At 34.8% G+C, this 13,406-nt stretch overlaps 1 protein-coding gene and 1 long non-coding RNA gene across 2 annotated transcripts; both read left to right on the top strand.

The window, feature by feature from the left end:
* Positions 1-1,406: 1,406 nt before the first annotated feature.
* On the top strand, positions 1,407-3,157 carry LOC136997365 (uncharacterized). The gene is made up of 3 exons (XR_010888151.1): positions 1,407-1,706; positions 1,824-2,245; positions 2,646-3,157. It is a non-coding gene; the product is annotated as an uncharacterized lncRNA (long non-coding RNA).
* A 4,467-nt stretch (positions 3,158-7,624) lies between these two features.
* On the top strand, positions 7,625-11,715 carry LOC136997363 (uncharacterized). The gene is made up of 2 exons (XM_067348073.1): positions 7,625-7,745; positions 7,958-11,715. Exon 2 carries the CDS (start codon positions 7,972-7,974, stop codon positions 11,344-11,346), a length of 3,375 nt encoding a protein of 1,124 aa, XP_067204174.1. The 5' UTR covers positions 7,625-7,745; positions 7,958-7,971; the 3' UTR covers positions 11,347-11,715.
* Positions 11,716-13,406: the final 1,691 nt, after the last annotated feature.

The following is a 13,406-nucleotide window of genomic DNA, read 5'->3' as shown; positions in this document are numbered from 1 at the left end:
GTCTACTACAACATATTCAAAAATTATCAAAATCGGTGATTTACATTTGGGTAGTGTTACTTGTCAGAACAGAAATATTAAACTTTGAGCTATTTAATTTTATTTATTTTAGATTAGACAAATCATACACTAAAGTCTCGAAACATGTACCTTTTTGACAGAATGTATGGTAAAATTTAAATTTATACAATTACACCATTTATCACTATGCCTTATGTGACAATTGTTTAGAGACTTTAGTGTATAATTTGTCTAAAATAAATAAAATTAAATAGCTCAAAGTTTAATATTTCTGTTCTATACTAAATTAGTTCCAACAATATTTATAATTTTCAGTCAATTTTATTACAATCAAAATAAAACAATGTTTTACCTTTCAAAAAAATTGTATATATTAAATTTAAAAAAACCGTCCTATATACATATATTATTAAAAAAAAAAGAAATAATATCTATCAAAAAATTAGTCCCACTTGGTGCCATTTCCTAATATCATATTTTCTTGTAAGAAATATATAGGATAGCTTTTTTAAAAATTTTAATATATACGACAGGTTTTTTTGAAAGGTTTAATATATACGACAATTTTTTTAAAAAGTAAAACAATATTAGTTATGACAAGAGCGTGTACTTGGCGCCTTTTTTTACCTTTTTTTAAAAAAGTAATGCTGACTGCAAAATAACAATAAGTATACTTTTGTTTACTGCACTGTAGAGGTAACACAACCAATAAGAAAAGAACAAAAAGCTCAAATAGAAAGATAGTCTGTATCTTCGAAGATACTAATTATAAGACCCATGTTAATTAAACCTTTTTTTTCTTGTTTAGATCAATACTACCTGCTCTCAAAATATATGACCAGCATTTTTAATATCCTGTATGTGTTTTCTAGCAACAATAAGACCAAATATAAAAATTGTATACAAAATCATTTAAGGTTACTCAAAAATAATTAAAACAAATATATTTTATATTAAAAACCAACATAAAGTAATGGCAATTTTCGCAAAATCCAAATTTATTTCGAAAGGCACTTGTACACGCTTTAAACAAACATGTTCTGATTAATTTTAATTTGGCGCCAGGGCACTGAAAATAGTACGTGCGTGCTCTAATGGGCGTTTCCGCCGCGTGGGGGCATGCGCCCCGCACAGTTTTTTGTTTTTTGTCGCGTTCAGAAGAAGCCAGTAGTAGGAGCAGTGATGCGATCTTTCCCACAGCGGTCCCGGCTCGGCTGTGCTCGGCTGCCTCACACAACCTTACAGAAGCGCTACGTCACGTATTAGTGTGCACACGGATACGTGACGTAGCGCTTCTGTAAGGTTGTGTGAGGCAGCCGAGCACAGCCGAGCCGGGACCGCTGTGGGAAAGATCGCATCACTGAGTAGGAGTGTAGCGTGTGTACAGTCCATAGAACTTATAGTAAATGGAAGAGGAATACGGGGTGACGAGCTGTGAGCAAGATCTAAAGGACAGAAGTATCTTTTTGTCCTACTCAATGACTATTCTTCTCTATGCGCATGACCAAGTTCCACCAATCAAAATTTCAGATTTTAGAACAACACATGATCGTAATATTTTCATCAATTTTCACAGTTTTTTGTGATTTGTTGTTTTCTGTGTACGAGATCGTTAATTTTAAATGTAAAATGGTTCGATATTGTGTTTTATGTGGTAATCGTGACAAAACAGTATCTTATCACAAGTAAGTAAATGTATTTCACAGCTTCTAATATTAATAATAACAGCTTCTAATAAATACATGTGTTTTATGCTTGCATGATATTTTAGGTTAAATAAAATTACATTCCAATTTTTGCAGATTTCCAAATAATGTGCAAATAAGACCAGAATGGCTAAAATTTTGTAATTTTGATGAAGTTGTTCTCAAAACTTCCACTTTTTTATGCTCAAATCACTTCACAGAAAAAGATTATCTTCTCACAACAAAAAATAAAGTTTTAAAAAATAGAAGCATACCATCTATTTACTATATCAAAAGTAGAAAAAGATATGTACATGAAAAGACAAACTGTATTATGTAAAACAAATTATTTGATTTAGTTATATATATAAAACATAATTTTAGGAGCCATAATGATAAAGATTGCAAACATGAGGAAATTGATATAAAACGGAACAAAATGGTAAATATCTGTGAAAAGGAAGCATATACTTCAATTCAACATATAGCTGATGAAAATTTGAATGAACTAATTCCAGATGAAGAAGAAATTCATCACAGTGAGTTTTTAAAATGTGTCATGATTTATGAAGTATCACTTTAACATTTCATATTCACAAGTAAAATCTTAAATCTGCATTGGACTATGCATCTTGTTGCAGCAATTCGCAAGTGATTTAGTAAATTACTAAAAATGAACCATACAACACATAAGGTCTGTTTTTTATAGCTAAACTGGCTGCACTAGTTCAGAGTTTATCTTTCTCCTTCCAATGTGGAAGGAAAAAGATAAACTCTGAACTAGTACAGCCAGTTCAGCTATAAAGAACAGACCTATAGTGTATACTAGTAATTTATTAGATCGCTTGTGAATTGCTGCAACAAGTTGCATAATCTGATGCAAGCTTTATTTATTCATTACATGAGAAAATAGTTTCACTAATTATTATTATTTATCAGGTACCATTGATGTAGTTTCATTGATAAATGTAACTCCTCCAAACTCTCCACGTTATAATGAATTACGTTATATTGGTGATATTAAGACACCACATTTAGCTACACCACGAAGAGCTAAGAGAGCTTTTAATTTAGCAAAGCTGGTAGTAAAGAAACAAAGAAGACAAATTTTAACATTACAACAAACTACTGGTAGATTGAAAAAGCGTCTTAAAACTATAAAAGACTTAATAGATCACCTCAAGAAGAAGAATTTCATATCAGATAATGCTGTCGATTGCTTAATGGTACATTTTGGACAGTATTCATAATCCGTTCTTATATTTAAGATTGTTTTAAATATGATCTTAAAATGCTATGAATCGATTAAAAAGTCATATTAGTATCTTAAGACAGTATTTAAGATAATCTAAGAATAAAAATGGACTATGAATACAACCTTTGAAAAAATTGTATATAGTAATAAGATTAATTTTCAGTGCACAAGCGTAATAAAATAATGTAATCACGTATACACGTTGATTTTTTTCAGACACAATTACCTGACCCAATGCGAGAAATCTTTAAACGCAAGCAAACTAAGAAAAAAAAATATTTACCTGAATTAAGAGCATTTGCTCTTACGTTAAACTTTTATTCTTCAAAAGCTTACAATTACGTACGAAAGAGTTTCTGTAATCTTTTACCTGAACCCTCTACAATTCGAAAATGGTATTCAGTATTGAATGGACGCCCTGGATTTACTGCAGAAGCATTTGAAGCTCTAAAGTGTCAAGTTGAAAAAAGTGATAATCCGATTATTTGTAATATCGTAATAGACGAAATAGCGATTCGACAACAAGTAACTTATGACGGACAAAGATACTATGGACTTATTGATTTCGGAGTTGATCATAATGACGCTTTTCATGTAGATCATTCACTTAAAGCAACAAACGCCCTAGTTTTCATGCTTGTCGCGATCAACGGCCACTGGAAAATTCCTGTAGGATATTTCTTACTGAACTCGTTAAATGGAGCTGAGAGAGCCAGTTTATTAGAAAAATGCCTGGAGTTGATAGAAATGACAGGAGTAGAAGTGCATTTCGTAACTTTTGATGGAGCTAGCGTTAACATAAATATGTGCAAATATTTAGGTGCAAATTTTGAATTAGGAACTGCTTTTAAGCCATATTTTATCAATCCTGTAACAAAAAAAAAAAATCTTTTGTTTTTTTGATCCATGTCATATGTTAAAATTAGTTCGAAATACTTTGGGTGATCAAAAAATTATGAAAAGTAAAAATGCAGATATCCATTGGCAGGATATTGTGCTCCTGCAAAAGCTGGAGGAAGAAGAAGGGTTGCGTGCTGGTACAAAATTAACAAAAAAACACATTTTCTATCAAAACAATAGAATGAATGTTAAGCTAGCTGCTCAAACACTGAGTGAAAGTGTTTGTTTTGCCCTCAAATATGTGCACACAAGTAATTATAAGCAATTCCATTCTCCAGAAAAAACGGCTGAATTTTGCTCGGTGTTTAATAACGCTTTTGATATCTTGAACGTGCGTAGTCAGTTTTCAAGAGGAACGAGTTATAAAGTACCTTTAACGAATAAAAACTATGACGAGTTAAAAGCTCATGTTGATAAAATTATAGAATATATAAGCGATTTAAAAAATGTACAAAATCAATCTATTCTAAGAAGTAGTAGAAAAACTGGCTTTCTAGGATTTATTATCTGTTTAAAAAATATATTTCAATTGTGGAATGTTTTAAAACAATTAAAATTAAATTATTTATTAACATTTAAACTTAATCAAGATCATTTGGAAACATTTTTTAGCGCTCTGAGAAGTCGGGGAGGGTTCAATAACAATCCTAACGCTCAACAGTTTGAAGCAGCATACAAAAGGTTGATGGTCAGGCATGAAATTAGTGCGTCGGAAAAAGGAAATTGCCTAATTAACGATATTCATATATTGTACGCACCTTCAACAACAAAAAAATACTCTGAAGTTCAGAGTCTGAACCAATATACACCGAATCATATGATTCTGAAACAATTTTTGCTATCGACATGTTTGACCATGATTATTTAGCTTCGTTATGGTCTCTTAGTTCGTACGTAGAAGATGTTGTAAAATATATCAGTGGATTCGTAGTAAAAAAAATGACCCGTGATAAAAAAATATGTGAGACATGTGCCTCTTTTTTAACATCTACGAATAATACCTCAAATTTAATTACATTTAAAAATAGAGGAAAATTGACAATTCCCTCGGAAGATGTAATAAAAATTACAAGCGCGTGCGAAAAAATTATAAGACAGAATAACCATATTATTTTTATTAAAAAAAATATTAAAGATTTTTTAGCGTTAAAAGTCTTTAATGCTGTGATTGATTATAGTTTTACGCACGATGCTATGTTTGAACATATAAGAAATCAAGATATTTTTGATAATCATAAGATACAGTTGATAAAATGTATCATTGAAATATATGTTAAAATACGTCTATATATCACGAAGCAAAATTCTCAAGTGATGCTGAAAAAAAACAATACATACGCCACAAGTATTCGAAAATAATACATTTTTATCATCAATAAATTATCTATTATAAGTACTTTTTTATAAGTTTCTTGATAATTCCATTATATATATACATATATCATATATTTCTTTCAACATTATATCTCATATTGTATTTATTTTTATGTATTCTTTGTGTCGTTATCTATTTTTGTTCTTATATCTTATTAAATGGTTTTTCCTTTTTAATATGATAGTTTGCAATTATTTCATATTTTTTAAAGCAGAGGTTACAGAGAACTCGACAATTAAAATACCGCGTCTCGCTTGGCACATGCGCAGAGAGAAGAAAAGTCACTGAGCAGGACAGAAATACATCTTCTGTCTCTTAGATGTTGCTCACACTTTCCACCCATTGTTTAGATACGCTATTCCTCTTCCATTTACTATAAGTTCTATGGTACAGTCATGAAGACTACCTCATAATAAAGTTGAGCCATATATACAATTATTTGAGTTTTCTTATTACAAAGAGAGAGGAACATCACCTCTCATTGTGCCACAAGGCAACAAAAGAGAAAAAGCGCGTTCACATACGCAAAGGGCACCAAGCCTCATTACTAACAAATGGTCCTTCGAGCCGGATTTAACAGGATATAACAGGATATAAAAGTTACAAAGGATAAAAAACGTACAGATACACAAGTATCGAGGCATAAAACAATGCAAATAGAACAGTGAGTACTTCTAAGTCTTACTTTGAGGTTAAATTACAAGGTAAGAAGTCTATCAAAAAAGCATTGTTAATTTCGTTCACAAGAGCACATTGGATTTGATATAAGGGCAATTGTAGTTATCGCTGAACAACGGCCATATTGCATTATTTTTCTGGGTCAAGGTCGTGTTTAGTTTTTTTTTGTCATGGCAACCTTAAGTTTAACGGAAGCAAAAAACAAGCGAAGGCAAATAAAGGCAGCGGCTACGCGTATTAAAAATTATATAGAGAATTTCAATGTAGAAGAAGGGTCGCAATACGATATAACTGAGCGCAAGCAAAAATTATCCGATCTTTGGAACCAATTTGACGATATTCAAAGCACAATAGAATCGCTTGAAAATGCCGACATGTCTATTGCCGACAAGGAAGCTCTCACTGAGCAGCAACAAATTCAACGTATGAGTTTTGAAACAGCATATTTTGGGCTTATGACAAAATGCGAATTAATCCTTGAACAATTTAACACTCCTAGGGCACAGAACATAGAGAATTTACAGGGTACCCACACGGGTAATAATAGCAGAGATTTGCGCATTCGTCTTCCTAAAATAAATTTACCACATTTTGCAGGCTCATATGAAGACTGGTATACATATCAAGATACGTTTGAAAAATTAATCCATAATAATAATGATATCACAGAGATAGAAAAGTTCCATTATCTACGCTCGTCATTGAGGGAAAAGGCGGCGGAGATTATAAAGTCAATAGAAACCACAACCGATAATTATCAAGAGGCGTGGGATTCACTAAAGGAACGATTCGACAATAAAAGATGGATCGTCCAAAAGCATCTCCGTGCCATATTTGAAGCACCTGCTGTCAATAAGGAGAATCATACAGCTCTGCGCGAATTGTTGGATGCCATTCTTAAGCACGTGCGAGCTCTTAGGGCGCTCAAACTGCCAACGGATTCATGGGACGCCTTGCTTATTTATATAATTGTCTCTAAACTGGACGCAGCCACCACTAAGGCCTGGGAAACCAGTCCAAATTCTGAGCTTCCCGATCTAAAAAAGCTAACTGATTTTTTGTCAAAGCGATGCCAGGCGTTAGAAGCGGTAAATAGTAAGGCAAATGTACAAACAAATAGCTCTGCGCAAAAACAGGTCAGTAAATATAAGAACGCGTCAGTGGCAAGCGTTGCTACAACTAATTTGTCTTGTTCTTTATGTAAAGAAAATCATTACTTATATCATTGCGAAAAGTTTGCTAAGTTGCCTGTAGATGAGAGAATTAAGCACATAAAAAAGTGTCACATCTGTATTAATTGCTTAAGATCGTCTTCGCATCAAGCGAAAGCATGTCATTCGGGTCCATGTCGTAAATGTCATAAAAAGCATAATACTATGTTACATTTATCGACGACAGACGAGTCAAATCAAGCTTTAAATTCAAGTGCAAATTCAACGCGAGTAGATAGCTCTCAGCTTCCTGTTTCTACGCAATGCGTAGCAAGTTACCTCTCTTCAAGTATTTTATTATCCACAGCTGTTATTCACATATATGACTCCAACAATCAGGCATATCCATGTCGAGCTTTGCTTGACAGCGGTTCGCAAATGAATTTCATAACTAAGGAGCTTGCTGATAAATTGCAGCTTGAGGAGAGATCACTTCAAGTTTCAGTATCAGGAGTAATGGAGGGAGTAATTCATGCTAAAAGAACAATCACTGTATGCATTAAGTCACGTTTCAATAACTTCCGAGAAAAGTTAGAATGTGTCGTGTTACCAACCATTACTCAGCGTTTACCACAACAGGTCATACCTATCCAAAATGTAGCCATTCCAAAAAATATAAGGTTAGCAGATCCTAATTTTAATATACCCGCGAATATTGATATGTTAATAGGGGCTGAATTGTTTTGGAAAACTATGTGTGCAGGTCAAATTAAGCAAGCAAAGTCGCAGCCCATTTTGCAAAAAACACATTTTGGTTGAGTTATCTCCGGTCCCATAACAAATGTTAAAGCTAGATCAATCCATGTCAGTAATTTTCACGTAACTTTACTAGACAATTTAAACTACATGTTGAAGCGGTTCTGGGAAATAGAGCATAATATTGAGGAACCTCAATTGTCTGAAGAAGAGAAAGCATGCAAAAGGATTTTCTTAGAAAACGTAAAGCGGAATGAAGAAGGAAGATTCGTTGTAACATTGCCAGTAAAGCAAGATAAACTAACCAACTTGGGCGAATCTCGTGAGATAGCTATGCGACGCTTCAAGGCACTTGAATCCAGGTTGATATCTCAGCCAACTCTCTACAAGGAATACAAGTCTTTCATGCATGAATACGACTCACTTGGGCATATGCGTGAACTAATCAATGATCAGATATCAAATCCAAAAATTACATCATTTTATCTACCGCATCACGCGGTGAGAAACGAAGCAAGTACCACGACCAAAGTCAGGGTTGTATTCGACGGATCCTGCAAAACTACCACGGGTATTTCACTAAACGATACCTTGATGGTCGGTCCTACACTACAGGAAGATCTTTTTGCAATTCTAACGAAATATCGCACCTTTAAGATAGCATTATCAGCTGACGTAAGCAAAATGTACAGGCAAGTCTTAGTAGATCCAAGTCAGACAGCCTTGCAGCGCATTCTATGGCGCAATTCTGATGACGAACCTATAAGAACACTCGAATTACTAACAGTTACTTACGGAACAGCATCAGCGTCATTTCTGGCGATCAGATCTTTAAGGAAACTTGCTGAAGAGCATTCTGAGCAATATCCACTAGCCTCCAAGATAGTCTTGAGAGATTTCTACGTCGACGACCTGGTGTCAGGCGCAGATACATTACAGGAAGCATTACAAATCAAAAGTGACTTGATGCAGCTTTTACAAACTGGAAAATTTGAATTGCGAAAATGGGCTTCCAATGAGCCTGCTTTAAGAGATAATCAAGATACACCTGGTCATAGGGAATTTATCCTTGCAAACGACAAGAATTGTGAAAGAAGAACTTTAGGCATAGTCTGGGATTGCAGTTCAGATTCTTTCAAATTCCCCAGTATTGCTTCTCTTCCGCCAATAGAGAAACCTACTAAGAGAAGCATCTTATCACGCATTGCACTAATTTTTGATCCACTAGGATTACTTGGACCAGCAACAGTTTTTGCTAAGATTGTCATGCAAGATTTATGGCGTCTAAAGATGGACTGGGACGAATCCATTCCTTTAGATCATCTGATTAAATGGCAGCGCTATGAAGACGAGTTACAGGATCTACAGAGCATTAGCATTCCACGTCGTGTCATAACAATTAATCAGCCTGTTCATTTGGAAATGCATGGATTTTCGGATGCAAGCGAAACTGCCTTCGGTGCATGCATTTATTTGAGAGCCACATCAATTAGCGGAGAACACTCAGCGCACTTACTTTGCTCAAGGTCGAGGGTAGCTCCATTAAAAACCCTATCATTGCCTCGGTTGGAACTATGCGCGTCAGTACTACTAGCACAATTAGTTAATAAGATATCAAAGTGCCTTCCATGCACCATAAATGCCACCTATCTTTGGACCGATTCTACGATCGTATTATCTTGGCTTCAAACTTGTAGCAGAGAATGGACAACGTTTGTTGCAAATAGAGTGGCTGAAATTCAGCAGTTAACTCCAATTCAATATTGGCACCACATTCGAAGTGAAGACAATCCAGCTGATCCTTTATCAAGAGGCGTTATGCCTAATACTTTAATCATACTAAACCTTTGGTGGTCAGGACCTCCATGGTTATCTCGGGATAAAAATGAATGGCCACAAGGTCTCCCTGCGATCAATGCAGAGGAATTGTCTGAAAGAAAAGCAAAGGCAACCCTTACAACTATGGCAGCTAGTCAAGAATTTAACATATTCCATCTATATTCTAAATTAACGAAACTCATCCATGTAGTAGCATACTTGCTACGTTTCTCAAGAAACTCAAGAAGAGTCAACAAACAGAATGCACAAGAACCTTCGAAAAACTCCAGCCACAAAATTCCACCAGTTTCAAGAGAAGAGCAGAAACAGGCTACTTTATGCCTAGTAAAACTAATTCAGAGCAAGCATTTCCAGGATGAGCTCAAATCTCTTGCCAAACATGGCGTTGTAAATAAAAATAGCCCCACTCTGCGACTAAATCCATTTATAGATGATACTGGAATCTTAAGAGTCGGCGGACGATTAAGGGCATCCAACCTACCCTATGCCGCTAAGCATCCTATACTGCTACCTGGTCATCATTCATTCTCGCATCTTATTGTCGTGCATGAGCACGAAAGACATTTGCACGCCGGGGCACAAGCCACTTTAGCAGCAGTCAGACAAAACTACTGGTTAATTTCTGCTCGAAATATCACGCGTCAAATAGTGCGTAAATGCGTGGTTTGTTTCAGGAACTCTCCTCAACCAGCTTCGGCTATAATGGGCAATCTTCCAAGCTCACGAGTAAATGTACTCAGTCGACCATTTGAAAAATGTGGAGTGGACTACGCAGGTCCTCTCTATCACAAGGAAAGTACACGAAAAAATACAAGGCTCATCAAATGTTACATGGCCATTTTTGTCTGCATGGCAACAAAGGCCGTCCATATCGAATTGGCGGTAGATCTATCCACCGAAGCTTTTTTGAACGTTCTTAAGCGTTTTATATCAAGACGAGGCTGTCCATCGGATGTGTTCTCTGACAATGGACTAAATTTCGTTGGAGCTGCCCGTGAATTAAATGAGCTATCCACGCTTCTCAATGATGAGAAGGCACAGCAGCAAATTAATGCGTATGCCTCACACCATGGAATATGTTGGCATTTTATACCTCCTCGGGCGCCACATCATGGAGGCCTCTGGGAAGCTGCAGTAAAGAGTGCTAAACGGCATTTACTTAAAATAACTAAAGACGCTCATCTAAAGTATGAAGAATTGCCAACTCTACTTATACAAATAGAAGCGATTTTAAATTCACGCCCATTGACACCAATATCATCAGATCCAAGTGACTTGTTGTTTCTCACGCCAGGGCACTTTATTATAGGTACGCCTCTTACAGCATATCCTGGAGAATCTTTGGAAGAGGTTCCTATAAATTGTCTCTCAAAATGGCAGCATGTCCAACAATTAAGACAGCATTTTTGGAAACGTTGGACACGCGAATATTTGCATCAATTCCAACAAAGAAACAAGTGGCAAACTACAGACTTGTCGCTTAAGATTGGTCAAATGGTCATATTGATCGAAGATAACACTCCACCATTGGCATGGAGCCTGGGAAGAATACAAGAGACCCATCCTGGTGATGATGGAGTATCACGGCTACTATCCGTACCGCTAAGGGTATCTATAAGCGCCCGATTACTCGATTGTGCCCCCCCCCCCCTACTTCCCATTGAACCAAATGAATTATCAATTTGACTATTAGCTTCAACTCTAGTATTAACCTTAGCTTAAGTTATATTAGTTACGAATACCCGTTTCTTTTGTTGTGTAATTCAATTAATTATAAGCTATCAATTTTCTGTATTCCTCTTTTGAAAGGTGATCCTTTCAAGGGCGGCGGCATGTACACGCTTTAAACAAACATGTTCTGATTAATTTTAATTTGGCGCCAGGGCACTGAAAATAGTACGTGCGTGCTCTAATGGGCGTTTCCGCCGCGTGGGGGCATGCGCCCGCACAGTTTTTTGTTTTTCGTCGCGTTCAGAAGAAGCCAGTAGTAGGAGTGTAGCGTGTGTACAGTCATGAAGACTACCTCATAATAAAGTTGAGCCATATATACAATTATTTGAGTTTTCTTATTACAAAGAGAGAGGAACATCACCTCTCAATGTGCCACAAGGCAACAAAAGAGAAAAAGCGCGTTCACATACGCAAAGGGCACCAAGCCTCATCACTAACAGCACTTATGTTGTCTATCAGAAATAATCTATAAAAATACATCTCTTATACATGTAAAAGGTTTACATGCAGTTATGCAGAAAATTGAATTGGTTTATGAGAGAAAAAACATGCTAAAATTAATATTAATAAATAAGTCAATTGTTTGCAGTGTTTTGGAAAACAATAGCTTGATATGGTACTCTTTTATTTTAAATGCCAACAAAGTTCAATGTGAGCAAACAGTTAGTGCACCAAACAAAATACAAATATATCATTACATTTATTTGTAAGGTTGCTATGAAATAATAAACATAAACATAAAACATGTAATTTAAAAAAGTTGAACCTCGAATCTCCGAAATAACTACACGGCTTTAAAAATTGATTGCGTTAAACGTTAAATGATAAGTTTTAGTAGTCCATACTACATTTCTCTTAAAAAAATTATTTTTTAACTTTCATAGTGTCCAAGATATAAAAGATGCTAATAATTATTGACTTATATTTTATAGAACAAGATAATTATAGAGTAAATAAGCACACTATTTTAATACATATATGTGCGCATAAAGAATTTATTATATCATCAACGTATCATTTAAATTTGTAAACAAAAAAATATTGTTTTTGAAAATTATAATTTATTTACTTTTTACAGGATAAAAGTGAGACTGAAGTCGTAGTTTAAAATCCCGCAGCTGATTGAATACGTCATCATGAATAATTTTGTGACATTTTATTAAAGTTACTTTAAAATAAATAATTTCATTTATTTGTGAGATTTCCAAAATGAATAAAAAGTTATATTCAATTTGACTGAGAACTTATATTGATTCAGACAGTGCATTTGGGGCAATATATTTAGCCCCAAATTATGTGTAAAACAATATATTTTAACAAATTTACGACGTAATGCAGATAAGAAAAATTACATGAATCTGACATCGATTACTGACCATTGTCAATATGACATCAGGATAAAATTTCTATATCTCTATTATTAGTATTATTAAGGGGATGCTGGAGTTACCGGCCGGACATTATATTTTTTCGAACAAGAATATCTTTTTATTGGTTGCATAGAATTGTAAATCCTTTTGCAGGAGTAAAGTGTACACAAAAACGGAATTCGGGCTGCTCGACTTTATTTGGAAAAAAAAGAATTAATAACAAAATTTGTTTCTATTCATTAATTTCTATTCTGCTCTTAGGATAACATATTGTATAGAGCTATCTATTTTCGTTTTTTATAAAAGTTTAACAGTTTTAAGACGCTGAATAAGAGCAGCCCGAATTGCGGACTGCACAATAGAATGTTATGGAACCATTAAAATTGGGCTGAAAAGTCTAATGTAAAAAATATTCTTGTCCGACTATTTTTACATACGTGTGCGTCCAATATCGGTATAACAGATGAAAAAATAACAGAAGATTAGTTCCAAGATAATATCAGAGAGGCGCTATACAATAATATGCGAATATATACACGCACCACACATACGCATACACAATACATTCATACTTATAGCGTTTTCGATTATACAGGATTTGAACGACCCAGGGTTGGTTAATGACGTCATTGCAACCTCTCCACC

Source organism: Linepithema humile, chromosome 1, assembly GCF_040581485.1.
Source record: "Linepithema humile isolate Giens D197 chromosome 1, Lhum_UNIL_v1.0, whole genome shotgun sequence".
Taxonomy (NCBI): Eukaryota; Metazoa; Arthropoda; class Insecta; order Hymenoptera; family Formicidae; genus Linepithema; species Linepithema humile.
The sequence above is the reverse complement of the archived record's forward strand: the minus strand, read 5'-3'. Positions and strand labels throughout refer to the sequence as shown.